At 47.8% G+C, this 21,373-nt stretch overlaps 1 protein-coding gene across 1 annotated transcript in view; it reads right to left on the reverse strand.

Moving 5' to 3' along the window:
• Positions 1–21,373, reverse strand: part of LOC126543787 (synaptotagmin-10-like) — a 128,351-nt gene that overhangs the window by 54,662 nt on the left and 52,316 nt on the right. The window contains exon 2 of the mRNA XM_050190912.3: positions 111–273. Within this exon, the coding sequence (XP_050046869.1) occupies positions 111–262 (152 nt within the window). The 5' untranslated portion in view covers positions 263–273. The remainder of the gene's footprint in view (positions 1–110; positions 274–21,373) is intronic.

Below are 21,373 nucleotides of genomic sequence, written 5' to 3' on the forward strand. Positions count from 1 at the left end.
AGAAAAATAATCAGGGTAATATTTTATGTTGTTTCCGTCTAAAAACGCTGTTTCGACTTGAACGAAAAAACGATGAAGCGGGTTAACGTTCTCATAGCCTCTCTTATTACCTCGGGGCGATCTTGACGTGGACCGGGCTGTCGTTAAGCACTTTCGGCTTGAATTGGAGGTTGTCGTAGAGGCGCCGGTACGTCAGGTATGTCACCACAAGCACCACGGCAAACACAAATATGGCCGCCAGTAGCAACAGTAGCAGTGACATGTCCGCCGGTGCTGCAATAAAGAAAAAGAAAGTACAGAAATATTGGCTTAGTGATCGTTTATTTCTAACCAATACACCAAACTACAGAGGCAAGTCATAAAGCGAAGACAGGGAAGTTAGTAAGGCTGGGTCCTGTTGGCTACCCTGCATTAGTGAAGTTGGGAAGGGGACTGCAACTTGAGAACAAGGATCTAAGTTCACAGCGCGCACGCAAAACACACAAGCAATGAAGAGTTTCAGCGTTCAATTCATCGCAAGCGGTTGTATAGGATGTTGTACCTTAAGAAACGCAGTAGCACTTTTCTGGCTTTGGTCATTGCAGATGCATGCGGATATTGTCTAAAACGTCTGCCATCTATTGCAATTGCCATGAAGTTGTTCGAAGGACACGCCTATTGCCTTCGTATGGTGGCAGGTTACATACGAGGTGTTTTAATGTTTCTACTGCGCAAACGTATCACATAATGGAACCATCCGCGATACAAATTAGAAACGAACAGACGTTCGCAATGGAAACGCCTTCTCACAAGAGACACAGCAGGGTTTCGTCAGGCCAAGTAAAAAAAAAAAAAAGGGTGCGAGTGCATGATATTTCCGTGGCCATCGGGGCGGTGCGGTATTTTTGACAACGAAGGCGCCAGAAAGCTGCCCTTGAGAAACATGAAACTAATGAAAGCGCCTAGATTTCTTTGCTGAGAACAGACGCAGCGCAGCACCTCAGTGATCTTGTCCGTATCAGCACATTACAGGGGCCCTGCGACCCTTTTACACTTGCGATGTTCTGCATCAGGATGTGTTCCTTTATTATCAAACGGTGAATGAAAACAAAAGTAATTACGAAAGTAGACGTAGTCAGACAACAGCTATGCAACTTACAATTTCAAAACAAAAAGCAGCTGACAGAAACGGGTACATCCTCTCGCATTTCGCTCATCTATAGAGGACTTACATTGTTTCGCATCAAAACTCGGCTTACATCCTGCATTACCTAAATCTTTCTTTTCAATGTGGCCTTCCCACCGCAAGCCGCAGTCGCGCTATTTTGATGGGGTCTTTACCGTGGTTACAGTAACTACGTGCGGGAGTACAGAAGAAATAAAGCGTTCATCGTATTTAACAAAGCCGACTTTGTAGCGTCCATTACTGGTAAAGCTGAGTTCTCCGCACGTTTCAGCAGCAAGCGCAGACGACGAGATGCGATTCAGACGAGACATGCATTCGGACCCGGTCCCGAGCCTCGCTGTTTACGGTGGCGTCATCTAGTTGGGGCGCCTGCAAACGCCCATTAGCCATCGGATGTTTTTGAAAAATACACGGAATAAACTTTATGCACTGCTCACACGTACCGCGCTACGTAAAAATGATAATTCTTGCATTATATTTTGACTGTAGACAATTGGAGAGTGCACCTAATGTCAGATGCAAATGAAACTAATTCATACTGCACAAATGTGTACACTCTCAGTAGGTTTAGAATGCACAGAAGACGCTCTCATTTTCAAGTCGTAGTTGCATGGATGCCATAAACATGCACAATACATTCCTAACGGGCGACCGAATCGAATCGATTAGTATAAGACACGTGCCTTTGCGTCACATAAGCGGCCGAAAATTGTTGATGTATGACGCTGCAATCGGTACTGAAACTGATTTCAGAAGCTAATTAAAATTACAACTGCTCTGATTTGATTTCGGCACTTCCACTGGCGCATTTCGGCACTTCCACTCACTGTAAGCAAATGGGGAATGAAAGCAACAGGCATAAATTGGGGCGTCGCGCCCCCTGAAGAAATTAAGTGGATTTCACCGGAGTTCACTAACCGGCGCCTATACGGGCCGTTTATCCGTCTACTGTAGCGCACCTCACCAAAGGGTTGAAATCTGGCTTTACATGTCCGTGAAATTTTAAATAGAAGAGAATACTGAACCATTGTGAGCAAATGCAAGCACAGCGCCTGCTTTAGACTATCCGTTCAGCAACCACTAACCCTGTTCAGAGAGAAAAAAAGAGAGAAGTGAAGCTTTATGTCGAATCAGACAAGTTTCTCTGTGTTTAAGAAATGTTTATCATTTTACTTGAACATATACAGAGACAAAGTGCGAGAAAGGGTTACGCCACATACGCGCACACACACACAGTCCTGCATTTACGCGTATACTGATGTCCGAACACAAGCCCATGATGCAGTCGCCGATGAGATCCACCTCCCGGACCTCCCTTACGCTCTTTAGCTAGCTCCGCTTTAGGTTTTTGGAGCCTGTGACATTTCTTATTATCTCTTTTTATTTTTATTACTATCATGTGAAAAGAGTAGCCGGCACCAATACAGGCGAATATATCTCCTGATTTCATTTCTTTCCCAATAACAAATAGTAACTATGTTTAAATAAAATGCGCTTACAAGCAAATCAGATTACACAAAAGTACTGTGCTAGTCATGTTGCGCAGACTGGTACCATCTTACTTCGTGCCGCAAGAACGATCTGGGTCGCAGTAAACATGGCCACTCACTCACAAGGTCTCTGACAGACCAGGTAAAAATAATGTATCGAGAAATTCAATACACGCGTAGCAAAGTCAGCAAGAGGCGAAAAATTTGACTCCTTTTACGCAACAATAGCCATAAATGTATGGTGTTTCGACAGACACGCCTTTAAATGGCTTCTCTGATTGTTATTTCGGCCTACAAGTGAATTTCAGTACCTACCTAGCACGCAAGGGTGAGTGAGTAAGCCTCCTTGTTGTGAACTTATGTACTATAAAATATTCTCAGCCACCCTATCTATGCAGAAGATTCTGTTTCCATGCATGGTACAGGAAACCGATCACGCCGGATAGCATCCATCGGCACTTAAGCTTAATAGTTAAGACAAATGGGCGTGAAATGCCTTGTTTGATTTGTTGTTTGTTTGTTTCTTGTTTCAAAGCTGCACATTCATAGTGTGCATGGGTCCCAGGACGAATGCATAATCCACAATGCGATTAAACCATTGTATCGTGTTCGCCTTAAGGTTGCCAAAGCAAAATAGCTCTTGTGTAAAGTTAGGCTGGTGGACTACGACTGAGCTTTGCATTCTATAAACGAGCGCACATGCAACATTTATTTTGTTATTGCAACCTCTTTACACGCCAAAGGATCGCCATATTGTCTGCACTAAATATACCTGAGGAATTGCACTTTGAGCTAAAGCATGTACTTGGACCAAACTAGGGTCACCTGTGCGACCGCCATGCCACAAAGCTGCTCTTAACCTTTTTTTTTTTTTTTGCAGAGGCACTGCTCTTCACGAACTATTTTAATTTCTGGATGTTGTTTCTGGATCTGCTTCTCGTATGTTCCATGTCCCTTATGTTTATGGTTTCATTCTTCATCGCATTCACCCAGACTTAGATGCTACTGGTGAGCCGCCAGCCACATCTCTTTAGTTCTCCTTAAAGAACGTCTCTACGTCTTACATGTTATAAAGGCCCGCCCCTTCTTTGCGTGGTCCAATAAGAACAAGGTTCCAGCTCACGTTTACTAGCGCAAGCATCAACTTTTTCTCCGAGACACCTAGTAATTACAAACGACAACGTTGTCTGCAGCTGCAGGGTCGCTTCTCAAAGCACGCACTTTACCCCGCACCCCCAAGCTTGGCATAACCCTTCTTAGCGAAAGCACCGACAACCTTCAATGTGATTACGAACGTTCGCTATAGCGCGTCAAGCATTCGGAGCATGTGCGCCCTCGACACATTCTTTCAGCAGCATTGTTTTTCTCCATTGCGAGAGAAAGAAGAGGACCGAGAGCAAAGATTGGCGCACTCTGCGCGAGAAGCGCCGTAGATTGCAAGAACAACAACCGATGACAAGAACAAGCAAGGTTACCGCTGTAGTCTCGGAGCATCAACGAGGTTAGCCTCTGAAAACGTGACGGCACGCTATCGCTAATGAAGCCTCCGAGAACGTGCTGCCAATATAATGACTAAGGGGTTCTAGGCAACTCTGGGCAATGTGGGCGCGTTGTTTTGCGACATATAAGAGTGCCGCAACGAGGACAGAAAGCGTAAGAAGGCAACGATGTGAGATCAGTGGAGACGTGTACGACTTGTAGAGTAAGTTACACTGAAAAACGAGGAGAGATACACTACTAAACCGTTGCGTGCGTGAGCTAGTTTGTTCTTGATTATGGAGGCGACGTTACGCTGAATATGCATAGTTGCAAGAAGACAGACACACGAAAAAAAACGTGATCACACACGCATAAGAGGATGCACAAGATTGCACGTTATCTACTGCCTCTGATCGTGTACTCTCGGTGCGTGTCTTGTAGATGCATATGCAGCGCAACTTCGCCTGCAAGGTAAGGAACGCAAAACATCGCTTCTCAAGTGCTTGTTTGGAACTCCTCACGTGCTAGAACGCCTGTATAGGGCATGTTTCCGCAGCAGGTAGCAAGCGTTGGCTTCGCGCAACGGTGGAGTACCTGATTCCCGCGCAGAGAGCCCGGGTTTAATTCCGGCAGGAAGCGGGTATTTTTTTCTCACTCCTGCCGATAGCCCCGATGGACACTGGCGGCACCGCACAACAGACGTCTATTTGAATGAGCAAATAACAGCTTGTGCTATAAAATTTAAAGACCGAAAGCGATCTCAATCGACTTCGTTTCACAAGAAGCACGAAGAAAATGTTATTGATCAGTCTAAGCGGGCCCTATGCCCACGTGAAAAGCTGAGGATTGCTTGCTAGAGTTGCAAATGTATCTAGGTTGCTGCATGCTTAGTTGGCCAAGGAATAAATATCTGTCGGCTTGGTATGTTTACATGCAACAGCCTCGGAGGCAGATAAGGAGCCGAATGAAGAAACAAATCTCACTCCTCTTCTTTTCCTGCTTAGTTATTGCCTGGTCGCGCCTAATACGTCTTGCTAACGAATCGAGCGCAAATTTCGTAAAGCATCCTTATTCACTCTGCCACATTATGCGTCTCGCTTCGGACGGGACCCCTCGTGACACAATTTACTGGCTATGCAAGACTGTCGCCATCAGAGACGTGGCGCGTCTGAATGGACGCGTCTGTATCACGAATGTGAGCTGGACATCGAAGCGGAGCGACGGGCGGGCCTATCTAAAGCGTTCTGATGAGTGCAAAAGATCATTCGCCAATGGCCATGTTGTCGGCACTCAGTGACAAAGTGCTCTACAGTACATTCTCTGGGACACGACGCGCGTGCCCAGGCGACGTTATTGTCCTTGCACGATACGAGAAGTAGGACGCGTAGGGCTATCTCCAGGCTTAAACGGTGCGGTAGTGCGCCTGTGGCGTGCATGCTGATCTGGCTCTGGCAGTTTTGGCTATCCTACAAGTCCACTAAGATGTCGATAGTCCAGCAGTGCAGATTTTTCGGGCTAGCTCATTAGTTGCATCAATTGAAGTCACAGCGCCGGATTGACGCGGACAAGCAAGACGATAGGACGTGCCCTAACTATCAACTGTTGACAGTTAGCGCACGTCGCGTCGTCTTTGTTGTCCGTGTCAATCCAGCGCTACGACTTCAATTGATGACGATAGTGTTGCACGAAGGTTACGCCAAGTCTCAATCTGTGTAGATATCTCTAGCGGTATGCTGGATCGAAACGGGGGATCCTGCGAACGAAGGCGGCGACGAAGGTTATCTCCGCTTAGACCAGCAGCTTGCCTTAGCGACACGCACAATGTTATATACCATAGTGTTAGCATATGTCTTCATATATGAGCACGGAATGTAATCGGAATTGCTAAGGCAAACTTTACCTCCCCGTCGGCGAAGTCGTTACCATGAACATTGCAATGACCCGGAAACCTTCTAAATTGCCCATTTCGCAAGCTGGAATTGCCAAATTCGGCCGTTGATGAATCCATCACGCTTTATGGCCTTGTTACAACATTAGGAGATATTGCATCACAAATATATATGTTCTTATGCAAAAAAAGAAGAATGGACTACTTAGCGCACCTGGGCAGCCGCTTTATCCCTATATATGTATTTATACAGGGTGTCCCCAACTACCACGCACCAAGATTTAAAGATATGCAAATGACACGTAGCTTGAGCGAACCAAGCTAATGTCGTTTGTCATCGCTTGGAGATACTCACACTATTTTTTTACATTCTGCCTAATGAAATTCTGCCTTAATTAAATATACAACTTTTAAAATATTGTACTTAGATTAAAGGTGTCCATGAGATAATTGTAGTGCAACGTGAAAAACTCTCCCTACAGCTTTCTGTTGCCTTATACGTGCTGCATAAAAGTGTTCTTCCGAACGTGACGGAAACCCGCGAATACACGGAAGATGCCTCGAGCGGCCAGTCGCTTGGCAATGTTGCGTGTATTCGCGGGCTTAATTGGCGCTCAGAAAAACGCTCTTATGTAGCACGTATTGAGCAACAGAAAGCTGTATTGGAAGTTTTCATGTCGCTCCACAATTTTCTAATTGATACGTTTCATGTAAGTGCAGTATTCGATAAGTTGATTAGTTAATTAGGGCTCATTATGAGAGTAGGCGTAATGCAAAAATAAAAATAATGTGAGCATCTCCAAGTGACGGCAAATAACATTACCTAGGTTTTGCCCAGCTACGTGGCATTTGCATATATACAAATCTGGGTACATGATAGTTGGTGAACCGTGCATAGTGTCAATGTTACAGCTTTGGTTAATTTGAAAATAATTTTGAAGTGAAGATGTAACGAGTACATGAACAATGAGCTGTGAGCTACGATCTTTATCTGAGGCGGAGAAGGATTTGAAGACGTAGCTGCTTGGATGTGTGGCACGTGAACTTTATTTGTTAGCCCGATTGTTGATAGCTTGCCCCTCGCTGTTCACGGAACCTTTGCTTGGAATATATCAGTTCTCGTCAGGAGCGAGAACAATTTCTCCCATCGAGTCAGGTTTACGAAAAAGACACAAACCTGAGTAGAGTTATCTATTTGCTTTTTTGCATAGCTGTTCTTTAAGCTCGCGCATGTGCGAGGTCGAGGATAAGAACAAACGACGCGGGAACAATCTGACATTCACTTCACATCAACACGTACAAAAAAAAAACATACATCTCCTGCTATTCCGCTGGCAAAATAAAGATAAAGTTTCTTCTCCTGGGTTTCTACGGCGTTGGACCGAATACTCCAACCACCTGCCACGTTACGAAATGGCAACGCTTCTCGAAGAGTTATTCGGGAACGGCTTTTAGGCGGCTAGAACGCATACGGTGTTTACTCTATATATTTTAGCGGCGTACTTGTTTTGTTGCGGCGAAAGGTGCCACTAAAATTTATCCCGACGTTCGTGATTGATTTTTACCTCGTACATTCCGCTTTCTTGTTCAATTTTTTTTCTTAGCCAGAATACTTACGCTCGCACCGTATCAAACGTCCTGTCGTGCCCGCTACGTTGCTCATCGATTCAAGCGCGCTTCCGCTAAGCGTTGCTTATTGTGAGACGTGTGTGGGCGCGCACCAACGTGATCTGCTCATTTCTTCTCGCTATTTCTGCACATTCACTGGACAGTCCAATGCAGTGGAAAAGCTGCCGACGCAAGTTGCCTACGCATCCCATATCATCCAGTGAATGAAGTCAAAAATATTGCCGGTACACCAAAGGTAGAAAACACAGGAACGAAATGCTGCGTGCGCGAGAAACACGACAATCTCCGCTCGCGTGGAGGTCGGTGACCCCTAAGGGCAACGACCGTTGATTTCACGGCCGGCCGTGGCTGTCGCAATCAACCCTAGCAGGAGTAAACATTATTTTATTTTTTTGTGAAACTTAGGTCGTTCAGGAGGGAAAAGAAAACACTTAGAGAAAGATTACACGAAATTGAGATTTCTAAGAGCTTATATTTTGTTTCAGATGAAAGAACGATTTTGCTTCAATGGACGATTAATGGAGCGGAAAAGCAAACGGCTTGTCTTAAAGCGGACGAAGGGCCCCGGGTGTACTCTCTCGCTAGGTGACGCAGCACTTTCAATGAGTAATCAGGGTTGCTCTTGCGGACTTTCTCACAACTCACAAAATTTTCATGAACAGCCGCCGCAGAAGTGAAATGTCGTGCAGAGCACACTGCTCCATGCGTTTTGCATGAAGCAACCCTTGATTTTGAGGCACTAGCTGCATGACAAAAAAAAATGTTTACCCTTTTCAGTGCAGACAGCGAACCCCATTTGTCACGCTTATCCGACCTAGTAAAGTTCCTGCGGCGCTCGTAAAGTATTGCTTGAAAAAAATATCAGAACCCAAAGAACCGCCACGGTAAAGCTCAAGCCCTATTCTATGAGCATGGAAGTCAGAAAGATGTTTTCAATGCGAAAAATAGGGTTTCATTTCGCCGCATGTAGACGCCGCTATTATGCTAAGCCGGGCTTCAGACACGCAGTGAGGATTCTTCTCGGGAGTAGCGATGACACTATCCTTCAAACGTATGGTTAAAGTCACAGATAAGCTGAATCAGCGTTAAGACTGTTGATTTCAAGACGGCACTCCTCACAATTTCATTCCCCAGAACGCAGGCTTCCTTGCGTTCGGAGAGCAAACAGATGAATCACGTAAAGTGTGAAGCCGTCGCTTTGTACGCGTTGCCATTGCTTCAACTATTCGGTGCAGGGCTTCCGTGTGTTCGAGAGAGGCCAGGCAGACCATGGCAGCGTCCTTTAAACCGCGCACGGTCCGTGCTAACAGCAATGCGCAGCACTCTATCGGTCTCCCGTTATAAAGAAAGCAGAGAAATATTGGAACGTGTTCGTCGAGCTGCATTTTCGTTCAGCTTGGATGGTTAGACGCCGGCAGTGAGATTTGCGCGCGCAGCTGGCTTGAGCACTGGGTTAAGAATTTCATGTGTTCGGCAGAATAAAAAAAAAAGGTATTTAGGTCCTAAGGACAAAAACAATACACGGTTTGTAGTTAGTTGTTAGCGTTGTATTTGACGCCAAGCAGCTCTACGTTGAATTTCGCGGTTGGCTTAACATTGCCTCGTAGTGCCTTTACCGACTACGTAAGAGTTATTATTTGCGCGTGTTGGCGTGGGTAACAGTAGAGGCAGCAACATTGTCTGCAAAAATGCTCCCCTTTCAGCTGGAATCTTAGTGAAAGGAGGGTAGGAGTGTCAATCCACTCTCCCGAAATACGGGAAAGTAACGGAAGAATTTCTTCCATGCACGGGTCTCAAGCTTTCATCGACCAAATCAAACCTCCTCATCTACGGTCAGTCCAGGCAGGGCGTTAGGAACCTCTAGCCTTTGGCAACGCTGCCAGTCCAAGTTTCGACACGAGGAGCGCACCCCATTACGATGGTGAACTCCATCAAAATTTTAGGACTTTTAATCAACGCCAAAGGCTCTAATGCAGAAGCTCTAAAGAAGCTAGGCGCGCAGGCGAACAATATAGTACGACTCATAACTAGAATCACACGCAAAATGGGAGGACTCAAGGAGGACAACGTACTCAGGGTCTATCAAGCTTTTTTCATCAGTCATGTTACTTTCACAGCCCCGCTCCTCAAATGTAGCAAAACTGAAAAGAACAAACTCGAGATGCTCATCAGGTCCAGCGTCAAAAGAATACCCGGTATTCCACAGTCCGCTAGCACGATAAAACCACTAGAACTCGGAATTCACAGCACCACAGACGAATTAATGCAAGCACCGTTTATTGCACAGATCTCCAGGCTTTCGTCAACTAAGCCGGGCATTAATATTCTTGATGAAGCTTGTATACTCCCAATAAAGGCACTGCTCGACAGATACCCCCTGTCTAAATTACCCCGGGAGGTTATAAAGGTAGGGCCCGTACCGAGGAACATCCACTCGATATATAACGAAGGTCGCAGAAGAGCACGGGCTACAACTATCCTTCAACGAACCGATCCTTACGAAGCCGATACATTCTGCGTCGACGCCGCCAAATACGACAGCGAAGACAAGTTTTCCATCTCGGTCATTGACGCACGCAGTGCACTTATCAGCGCGGCGTCAATCTACACTAAACACGCGAACGAGGTGGAGGAAACCGCGATAGCCTTGGCTCTTCAAGCCGCAAAAGGCCCGACGACCATTTCCTCCGACTCGCGCATGGAGGTCAGTGCTTTCTCGTCCCCTCTACTTTCTAAACACATAGCTGGCATCGTCAACAGATCCCTTCGTAGTACTACGGGCGAAGAAACTGGAGGTCACAGCATAGCGTGGTTCTCGGCCCGCGTGATCGATATAACTAACCAAGCGGGTTGCAACACTAACGAGCAGGCGGACTGCCTGGCGCGTGAATTCACGAGCCACGCCCGAGCTAATGGTCTGGCTCTGCCACAGAATTGCCCCTTCTAAGATCCTCTTACAGCCTATCACGAGAACACGTCACATTACAGATAAAGCAGGAGGAAATTCTCCCCCCCCCCCCCCCCCCCCCCAGCCCGAAACTAAACAGGGCTCAGGCGTTACTTTCAGGCTCTTACAGACGAGATCGTACCTCACCCCCAGAGCGCTTAGCTGGATAGACCCCAACTTCCCGCATTCGTGCTCCAAATGCAGTCAAGCATGCTGCTCCTTCGACCACGTGCTCTGGCTGTGCCCGTGCAATGTGGGCTCTGAACTTCAATACAAGTCCAAGTGGGACGCCTTCCTGAAGAGCTTCGAATTTACGCACCAACTACAGGCCGTCCAGAAGGCCCGCGACGTCGCAGAGAGACCAACCTCATTCCCCCAATACAAGTTCCTCCGGACACTCCAATAAAGCTTCCGTAAATTGTCAATAATCTGCTCCGAAAACGTTCGTTTCATATCTGTGAGGATGAGGAACATGGAAGCGATGCCACGCCTACGATTATATTGTGTAAGAACTAACCTCTGTACGTGTGCCTCACAGTCACCGAACTATAGTGTTTCTCTGGGGATGATTGTATTGTGCATATCACGTGTGTGCTCAAGCGAACGCGAAAAGATGCGCCTACGGTAATAACGATATTTTAATAGTAGCGCCTTATATTGTGTATCCCACTTGTTTATGTATTGTGTTTGCCTTTTGTTGTTTAATAACTTTCGATCAAGGGGAGGGATTAAGCTAAATCTGAGCAGGCTAACCCAAGACACAGGAAATTGAGGCTACCCATTTCCCACTGTAAGGTAAAACATATCCCGCAGACGTAGCTGCATACTACGCCTACATAAAAAAAGTAGGCATCAATACAATTAAACAAAGAACGCGACCGGAAGAAACGTCTTAGATACAATTGTCTTAATAGAATTTAATGTACATTATGCAATAGAAATACAACCATACGCACACAAACGAATGTAACATTGTTCTAAGTTCCTAAAAAAACCGCAACATGTAATTAGAGTTCATAAAAATCAATACTTCAAAGCAAACTACTTAGATTACTGTCCACAAAAAAAAATGGCTGAGCGCTATCTATAATCAAATTTCTGTTTTGCGAGGCATGACTATCGGTGACGCATTTTGGTTAATGAAAAATGCGTATATTTATGCGGCTAAACTGCACAAGCAAAAGTACACTTGATCGCCCATACTGCGAACATTTCACCAGAAAAAGTTCAACAGGGACCTCTGGGCCCGTGCTAAAAAAAGTCGAATTTTAAAGTGAAGCAAAAGGGTTAGCTAAGATCAAGCGAAATAGCGGAGCTTGCTGAGCCGATAAAAATGCCAGTTCCTGCGTCAGGCTTCACACGAGACACGATATAAATTATGATTTTTACGACACAGAAACGGAATAAGGAGGTGCTAGGCTGCGTCGTCCGGTGTGACCGTCGTTGTAGCTGTCGCATTTCGAGTTACTACTTCGGCTATGCTTTTAGGTGAAATGTTTGTCCTATTAGAGGTCGCCACGGGTTCGACCCACGACGAAGAAACATGCGTGTGCGATAAGCAGAGTTGTTTCTCCGCAAGTCTCACAGCTGCAGAATACTTTACGCACCCGAACAATGTATTGGAAGATGTTTCTTCTGCGGAGTTCGCTATAGTAAACAGTAAGCACGGCAGAGAACCGTAGATTCGTGAAATAAGAAAAAAGAAAACTGCACCGCTTCCTTATGGGCGAAGATGTTGGTGTTCAAGGAAAGACCACAACTTGTGAAATGCCGTGTACGAGAACTTCGGTGGGGCGACTGCTCTGCCTGTAGCTCGTAATACAAACCAGGCAAATTTCGCGAGCCACCAGCTCATGCCGATATCTTATGAGCTCGCGCAAACGCATCACGTAGACACGGTCTCATTAGAGCCCTACTTGTAAGAATGTGATCTGGGCTACGGGAGAAACATCTAGTTCGCTCTAGGAATTTATTATGAAGCTGGTTAACCTCCCTGTCTTTCCTTTGCCTTTCTCTCTCTCTCTCTCTCCTGTCGTGCTTTGAATACTTCGCCAAATATAGTGCTTCAAATGGTGATAAACACTACAGGAAGGCTTGCCTGGGGCCGCGCTGTCCTTTCACGTCTCTTCAATGCCGCAGCACTTGTTGCAACTTCGTTGAAGAAAGTGAACTGTCGAATGACCTCGCGAGATAACTAATGACGTCAGGAAATTGGTGTCAGTTGCGATATGTAACTTTTTTTCTTGAGTTTCCTGTTTTTGTTCCCTGCTTTGTTTTACAGTAAAGCTGTATATGGCCAGCCCATTCGTCCGTCCATACGTCTGCCGCCTGTACACCGAAAACTCTTCCGGTGCAACCCCGTGCGCATGAGCGAAAAAAAATAAACACAGGCAAAAGATTGGCTGCGCCATTACTCATGTAGCTCTCCGTCGCAGCCGAGCACGCGCGCAGCAGTTTCTCTCCGGCTCCGATATGAATCGGCCACGCATCATACGTGCTCCTGAGGAGCAGGCAGCCTTCGATTAGCAATTCTGCGAGCAGAACCGGGAACGAGCTCGCCTACGCCTTGCCGATGCTGCCTCCCGGGCAGAAGAACAGGCTCGCGCAGCGGAGCGCAAGCCGCAACTGCGTACCGAGTATCTGGTAGCCTACCAAACCGTCGTATAATGAAATGCCCGGATTAACCCAGTGATCAACATCGGGGCCGCATGTCTCAGCTTCGCTGGTTAAGCATCTGTACGGACTGCCTGAGGGATGATCTTTTAAAATGCTGTGTCAGTCGTGACGGCCTTTATAAAGAGAGAATGTATCCGCCCGCGTATGTCTAGCTTTCTCTCTTCGCTTCCTGGACATTTCCCTCGCTTAAATATATGAATGATCACAGAAATGAAATATTAATTCATTAATTGAATGAATGAACGAATGTGTGGTACTGAATAATCCACAACGGAAGCATAGGTGATTACTTTGTGGAGTAGCGGCTATATTGATGATAGTGTGGGGTAAAACGATCACGACCCACTTCGCGAACCGCGCTAGAAGACAGGGACAAACAAAAAACGACAACACGCAGCGCTATGCGCTATGTCTATTTCTGTATATTAAGTGGTATAGAAGTTCCCAGGATTACATACCAAGTGACATGACATGACAAGAACTTTATTTGAGTCCTGAGGGACTGAGATCTTGGGGAGCTAAAACCGAAGGCTCCCGAAGATCAAGTCGGTGGCGCCACCCACGATGGGACCGGGAGATGAAGTTCCGCCGCAATGTCGTGGGCCCTCTGGACAGCCTGGAGTTGCATGTGGAGATTGCTGCTCTTGAGCGATTCCTGCCATTGTTCTTTCGTGATGGGTGGAGAGGCGTTAAGGGCTGGGCACAGCCAGAGCATGTGTTCAAAAGAGCATGAGTCATGACCACATTTGGGGCACGACTGTGAGTGGGCAGGATCTATCCTGTTAAAAGACCGAGGAGAGGGATACGAACGGGTTTGCAGAAGTCTGAGTGTGCTAGCCTGAGGTTTGTTCAATTTAGGGTGAGGGGGTGGAAATGTCCTCTTGCCCAGTCGATAATGGTAAACAATTTCATGGAAAGTACATAATGGATCTTTGTGGATGTTGACCTCGTTACGAGCCTGGCTACCCGCGACAGCGCAATACGTGAAATCACGCGCTCTCCGATGGGCCTGCTCGTTAGGATTACATCCAAGCGGGTTAACTGAGCTATCTAGATGGGCTGGGACCCACGAGATGTGGTATGTTTCGCTGCTCGCCCTAGTCTTTTGAAGTGCTTTAAGCAAAATACTGTTCGCCTGTTCCGATACGATAGCGGACGAGAAGGATCTAACCGCCGTGCGCGAGTCCGAGAAGATGATAGCGGGAACTTTTGAGCTGTGAAAAGCCAGAGCGATCGCCGCTTCCTCCACCACATGGGCAAACTTCGTATAAACAGAGGCTGCATTGACCAGGTTGCCTGCCGCGTCTACCACCGAGACAGCGAACTTATCCCCACTGTCATATCTGGCAGCATCGACAAAGAGGGCATCTAGTTTCTTCTGATTTATCTTTTTAAGGATGGACTTGGCTCTCGCCAATCTCCTACCCTCGATATGCACTGGGTGGATGTTTCGCGGAACGGGCTCAACCATGATGCGATTTCTGGTTTCCCGGATCAAGCTAACTTTGGTAGCCGGTTCATGTCTTGGTTGGATTCCCGCTTCTTCTAAGATCTTGATCCCTGGCTTAGTGGATGAAAGTCTCATTATTTGACCCGCTGTGTGAGCTTCTATTAGCTCATCGATGGTGTTATGGAGTCCTAGCTCCAGCAGCTTCTCAGTGCTTGTGGACTGTGGAAGGCCGAGTAGGCGCTTGAGGCCGGTTCTGATTAGGGAGTCGAGATTGGCCTTTTCCGCTTTACCCCAATTAAGGTACGGTGCGATGTAGATAACATGACTCAGGAAGAATGCTTGATAGGCTCTGAGCAAATTGTCCTCTTTGAGACCGCCTCTTCGATTTGAGACGCGGGCTGCAAGTCTTAGGACATTACTAGCCTGTCCGGTGAGCCTGTTGAGGGCCGTCGAGTTACAGCCCTTGGCATTAATGAGGAGACCTAGAATTTTCACCGAGTCCATCCTCGGTATAGGATGCCCATTTTTAGCTCGAATTTCTATCGGCAGAGTTTCCAGAGGCGCAAGGTTTCTGACCCCCTGTCTGGACTGGCGGTATAACAATAGCTCTGATTTAGCGGGGGAGAGTTCAACGCCCGTGTTTGAAAGAAAGTCTTCAGTAGCCTCCAACGCGCTCTGTAACGAGTGTTCGAGCATGGCTAGCGATCCGCCCGGTGCCCAGATCGTGATATCATCCGCATAAATGGCGTGACCAACGTTTGGGATTGCAGCGAGGTGAGTGGAGAGCTTGTGCATGGCTATATTAAATAAGAGTGGGGACAGGACCGAGCCCTGCGGGGTGCCGCAGGTGCCTAGATCGTAGGGTCCTCCTGTGACCATGCCTAATCGGAGGTGTGCCTTGCGATCCGCGAGGAAAGATCTGGTGTAATCATGAAACAGCTGGCCCAGGTTGAGAGACGAAATCTCCGTCAGTATGTGTTTATGCGTGACCCTGTTGAAGGCCTTGGAGAGGTCCAGTGCGAGGATCCCTCTCACGTCGCGAGTAGGGTTATCAAAGATTGCTTTCTTAAGCAAAAGCATAGCGTCCTGTGTGGACAACGCCTGTCTAAAGCCAATTAGGTTGTGTCTAAAGAGCTCCTTGTTTTCAATATGTTCGGTTATCCTGTTATGTATCGCGTGCTCCGCAACCTTGGCGATGCATGATGTAAGGGAAATAGGCCGCAGATTACCTATATGTGGGGGTTTTCCTGGTTTGGGTATGAGTACCACTTTTGCGGTACGCCATTCTATCGGGACCTGTCCACTTTTCCATACCTCATTTATTTTGGCCGTGACTATCTCGATTGCCCTATCATCTAAGTTCCTGAGAAGTTTGTTCGTGATTCCATCAGGTCCCGGGGCTGACCTGCCGTTTAGATTGAAGAGAACGTGTCTGATCTCTGACACGGTGAAAGGTTCGTCTAGATCAGGTGCCGAGAATCCCATGTAGTTCACACGCTCTACCGGGCGATCCGCATCTTTAGCGAGGGGGAGATAAGTATGAGCTAAGTTGTTGGCTAATTCGATGTCGGTGAGACCGATTGCAATTTGCTTCTTAATGAGTCTATCCGTTGCAAGGTTAAGGGTGTCCTTAGACTGTTGATCGTTGAGAAGACTTTTCAATAAGCTCCATTTGCTACCTCTTCGCATACGCCCGTCCGTTTCGGTACACGTCTCATCCCATTGCTGCCGCGCGAGCTGGCCCGAATAGGTTTCAATCTCCTTGTTAAGAAGCGCGATTTTGGATCTTAGTCTACGATTAAGCTTTTGGGTCTTCCACCTTGCTGAGAGGGCGTGTTTGGCCTCCAGAAGGTGAGCGAGTCTCGAGTCCATTTTAGGAACTTCAAGATCCGTAATGATTTCTTTGGTTGCTCCTTCAACTGCCAAGTTCAGATTCTCTAGCAGATCTGCATACGTCTCGTCTGGCGGGACTGTGTCATTTCTAATTTTTCGAAAGAGGTCCCAGTCCACATACTCATATCTCGCGGGTGGTCTGGGTTTGATACGCAACAGAATTTCAAGTATGTAATGGTCACTGCCTAGCCCCTCCTGGAGGTTGTCCCACGTGCCTTCGATACCTCGGAGGAAGGTGAGATCGGGGGTCGTATCTCGACTGACCGAATTACCGGATCTGGTGGGGAGCCTTGGGTCTGTGACGAGTATTAAGCCGAGCTCTGCAGCGTTGAAGGCTAAGTTCGTTCCTTTTGGCCGGAGGATCGGCGGCGGTAGCTGTGGCTTCGCTCGGCTCGGCCATCTCATCCTCCTCTTCTGTCTCGCTCACCGGTTCTGGGTTGGGAGCTTTACGCTTGGATTTGCCAGCAAGCGGGCCTAGAGCTTTAATTTTATCCTCGTCGCGGTTCGAGATTTGCCCTCTAATGCTATTTAAGGCCTCCTTAAGTTCTGCAAGTTCGCGCCTGAGCTGTTGATTTTCCGCCTCAAATGATTGGATTCGGGGATCATTCACTTGCTCTGAATGTGCCTCACCACTTGCTCTTTTGGCCGTCGTAGTCTTCTTTCCCATCGACGGCGCTGTGCCGGAGCCCTTGACTTTGTCGGCCCACGTGGCCCGCTTGGCGGGCTGGGAGCGAGACGGGGGCCGGGATCCCGATCTGGATGCGCTGGAATTCCCGCCTTTCCCTGAGCCGGTTCGCCTCCTGGAGCGAGAGCGCCCCCTCGATTGTGAGCGGGCTCGCAGGGTGGATCCACCATGGGCTGCCGCAGGTGTCGCCGAGCTCTGTGCGTAGGAGATCATGATGTCTTCGCCGCTGTCCATCTGTATTCTTCCCTCCATTTGCCGTCGCCTTCGACGCCGACGCCTAACGATATATGGGATCTGGTAGCGTTGTTTGCATGTCCTATCCCCGGTGATATGGGGGCCGCCGCATGCTTCACATTTGGGTGTGCATTGGTGTTCCTTCTCTTGCGACTCTGAAGACTTCATTTTCCCACAGCCACGGCACTTGTTCTTTTCCTCTTCGCTACTGGGGCACACGTCGGCTCTGTGACCCACGTGACCACACGCGTAGCATACATCCACCTGCCGTTTGTACAGAAAGCATGGAACGAGGGCGGCTCCACACGTGACCGTGTTGGGCACTCACATGCCGTCAAAGAGTATAACAACTACTTGCGTGTTCTTAATTCTTCTGACTTCTAATGCCGTAGGGTTTCTTGGGTTCAGAATCATCCTCCTAAGGGCTGCTTCGTCAAATGAAGGGTCGATGTTTCTTATTACACCTTTGCACGTGTCATCAGGCGCAGAAATGTAGGCTGACACCTCAAAGGCGCCGAGTTTAGTATGTATTTTGCTGATTTTTGCATATGCCCTGGCGTTTTGATCGTGAGGGGTAGAGATAACCAAAATGTTCTGGATCTTGTTTGGGCACACGGTGTCCTCGGCAGTCTGCTGTTCCGTCAGGGCCGCCGCCATGGCTAGGGCTTGGGCGAGGAGTATGATATCCGTTTTGGAAACGTCGAGGCCTCCCTTGGGGCGCACGATGATCTTGATTTGGTCCTTCGGTAATTCAGGTAGCCTCGAGGCTGCCGTTACCTGCTTCATGAACCTTTTGGCCGGGGAGTTGGCCGTCGCGGCTGCCAGCCGGCATATTCTTGGTGACACGTTGCCCGCTATACGACGGCGTACTCGTTGGTTGTTTTCGCTTGCTGCCGAGGGCGGTGGTCCATCCCGCTTCATCGAGCTCCTCCGGGGCGATTTCCATCCCCTCGACAACTATGGTCCCTGGCATGGTTTCTGTTGCTCAGTAGTTCGCTTGGAACGCCGGTCGTCCGCGCCGGCAACCGGGTTAGGCCTACGCCTTCTCGCGTTGCCGCGCCGTAAGTAGGCGTAGCCCGTTAGGGTTGGCGCTCTCGCGGCGTGGTCGGAGATTCAAGATGTCATAAAATGGTGAAAAGTCCACCCACCGATAAGAGTCCACTATCTGCGCATTCCTCGGAACTTGCCGCTTCATAAAAGGAACAGTTTCCGTGGGTCGGCTTCGCAAAACAGCAGAAAACCTTGAAAAACGGGAGCCGATGTGGGTATGTCCGCACTACCTACATACCGAGTAGCCTGAGTAAATTCCTTGGTCAAGGTCACGAAGAACATCCCCTTGGAATGATGAAGCACAATGCACTGGTTGCACGAAGACGCGCGTTCATTCTTTCAGTAATTTAACCCGTAACTGAGGCAAAAAACAGATTTCTATTGATATAATCACCTATTGTCGAAAAGATGTCGGTGCTTGTAGGACGGCTCCGGCTCCTCATCATCTCATAATTCATCATCATTATTATCATCAGCAACAACCTATTTTATTGCGAAAGCAATACTGCTTGCACTTTCGGCCCATCGGTGGTCGTGGCGCCTCCTTACACAGCTGCGCGTCACGTGACTGTGTGACGTCACGCCAGACCGAGAGACGGGGCCCCAGCTCGCGGCATCGATGGTGGAGGTGAAGCCTTGCGCGCCACTGCTGCGGCGCTGCCGAGAGAGGGTGCTCGTGGTGTGACGTCACGCTAGGAGGATAAATGGGGCTACAGCTCGGCTCCTCGCAGAGGTCGGCGCGCTGCCTTGCGCTATGTCGGATGATGTCATAAGTTTAACAAAGGGCAACCATGTCCACACCATCAGCCGAACCAAGGCGCAGCCAAGGGTATTGCTTTCGCAATCTTCCAGGCTTAACCAAGCTAAGCCTTCAGCCACTTTTTGTGTCCACTGCAGGGAGAACGCCTCTCCCACTGATTTCCGATTAAGCTTTCATCACCCCACATAACTTCCTACCGCTCTCGACTGCACTTCTATTCTCTTGGCAGCCATTCCGTAGCTCTAATGGCCCACTACTTGTCTGCCCTACACTTTGCATGCTCTGTCCAGCTCCATTTTCTTCTCCTAATATCAACTAGAGTATCGGCTATCCCCATTTGTCCTCTGATTCCCACCACACTCTTCCTGTCTCTTAAATTTACGCATAACACGCTTCTTTCCATCGCTCTTTGTACGGTCCTTAACTTGTTCCCTTGCTTCTGTGTTAACTTACAAGTTACTGACCCATATATCCGAATTTACGGATGTGTTTAAAATGACGGCAGCGTTTTAAACAAAGAATATTGAGAAGAATATACTGACAACACCTCGAATGTTATACGCACAACATAAGTAGAGAAAAAGAGATCTTTCTGAGCAGTTCACAGAATTCAAGAATTCACGATGAATTGATTCATGTTGAAGCAGAAAGCTTCCCTTTCAACAACATGTAGGTGTTAATAATGTGACACGGTCGAATATAAACAATGTTAGGTGGTTGGGAACAAATATTTGTAGTTGTTTCTGATGCATATTTTCTACAGCGTGGATATTGAGGCATTGCGTGCCGGGGCATTTTGTTTATAAATGGTATAGAGAGAATACACACAGAGAGCATTCACTGAAATGCATTATATAGCATGGCTTTTAGCAAAGGCATAAGTTAATAGTCGGGCCGGCGCGGTTAGATTGTACATAACCTTAATCTATTTGTTTCCTATGCGCTGGGATCCTTGAACAACCAGGCGTGGAAAGACATCTTTGACGCCGATGGGAGTCATGAAATATGCCATGTCGCAGTTTTGTTGCCCCTTGGCTTAGACTAGGACGCCTATCGGTACACAAGTCGATTCCGATCTCAAGTGCAAAAGAGGGTCACCGTCGCGACCGGCCCACACGTACATGTATACGCTAATGCCATGAACACGTGTAATGCTGTGTATTCGCTATTGTTCTTGTACCGACTCATGCGCGCAAGCAAGGTAATCGGGAATACATTGGCTTCGGCGATTACTGCGAGCTTGCAAATAACGGAGAGAACCGCGGTTCAAAGTTTCGTGCAGCAAACACGGGCGGCCTACAAGCGGATTTGCATCTTCGATAAAAAGGCCGGGCCCCGGGGCCATTAGAGACCACCATTCTATGAACATTGTCCATGACCACCATTTGAGGAGCGTTGTCCTTGGAAATGAACTGAGCCGGATATTGGTGACACTCTCATATACATATCCCAACTGTTTACACTTCTTTCCGCAAACAAATTCACGAAGCTCCAGTTTCAGGAACGCACAAAGGCAGGCACATGGAGAACTCTGCAAACACACGTTTTCATAATGAGGTGGCTCGGTGAACGAGTCATACTGCTGCCCCGGGCAAGTTATCCGTTCGCATCACCATAACATCAGAATGCTAATGCGCCAGTGTCCTAAGATTATTGGTGCTCGTGGAAGAACACCAGGTTGACATAAATTAGTTCCGAGGCCTCGACCAAGGTTTCCAGCTTTTCCAAGGTATAGGTTCGCCAACGAACCAACTGAAACTTACACCAGCCAATCTCTAACCCTTTGCAAGTAGCTGTGTTTTCCATGAATTTCCATGTGCATAATGCTAATGCAACGCGCCACCATTCACGTGTACCCCAACAAATTACATGCTACAGCGTCGTAAACAAGGTCGTACCTGAACCTAACGAGAGTACCTCGCCTTCAAATTGATTCCAGAAAACGCTTTTCTCTCTCTTCCTTCTCCCCTTCCCCCGTTCCTTTCTTACCGTACCATTTCCCTGTACTCTCTCTTCCCATTGATGAA

The sequence above is a fragment of the Dermacentor andersoni genome, chromosome 10, assembly GCF_023375885.2.
Source record: "Dermacentor andersoni chromosome 10, qqDerAnde1_hic_scaffold, whole genome shotgun sequence".
Lineage (NCBI taxonomy): Eukaryota > Metazoa > Arthropoda > Arachnida > Ixodida > Ixodidae > Dermacentor > Dermacentor andersoni.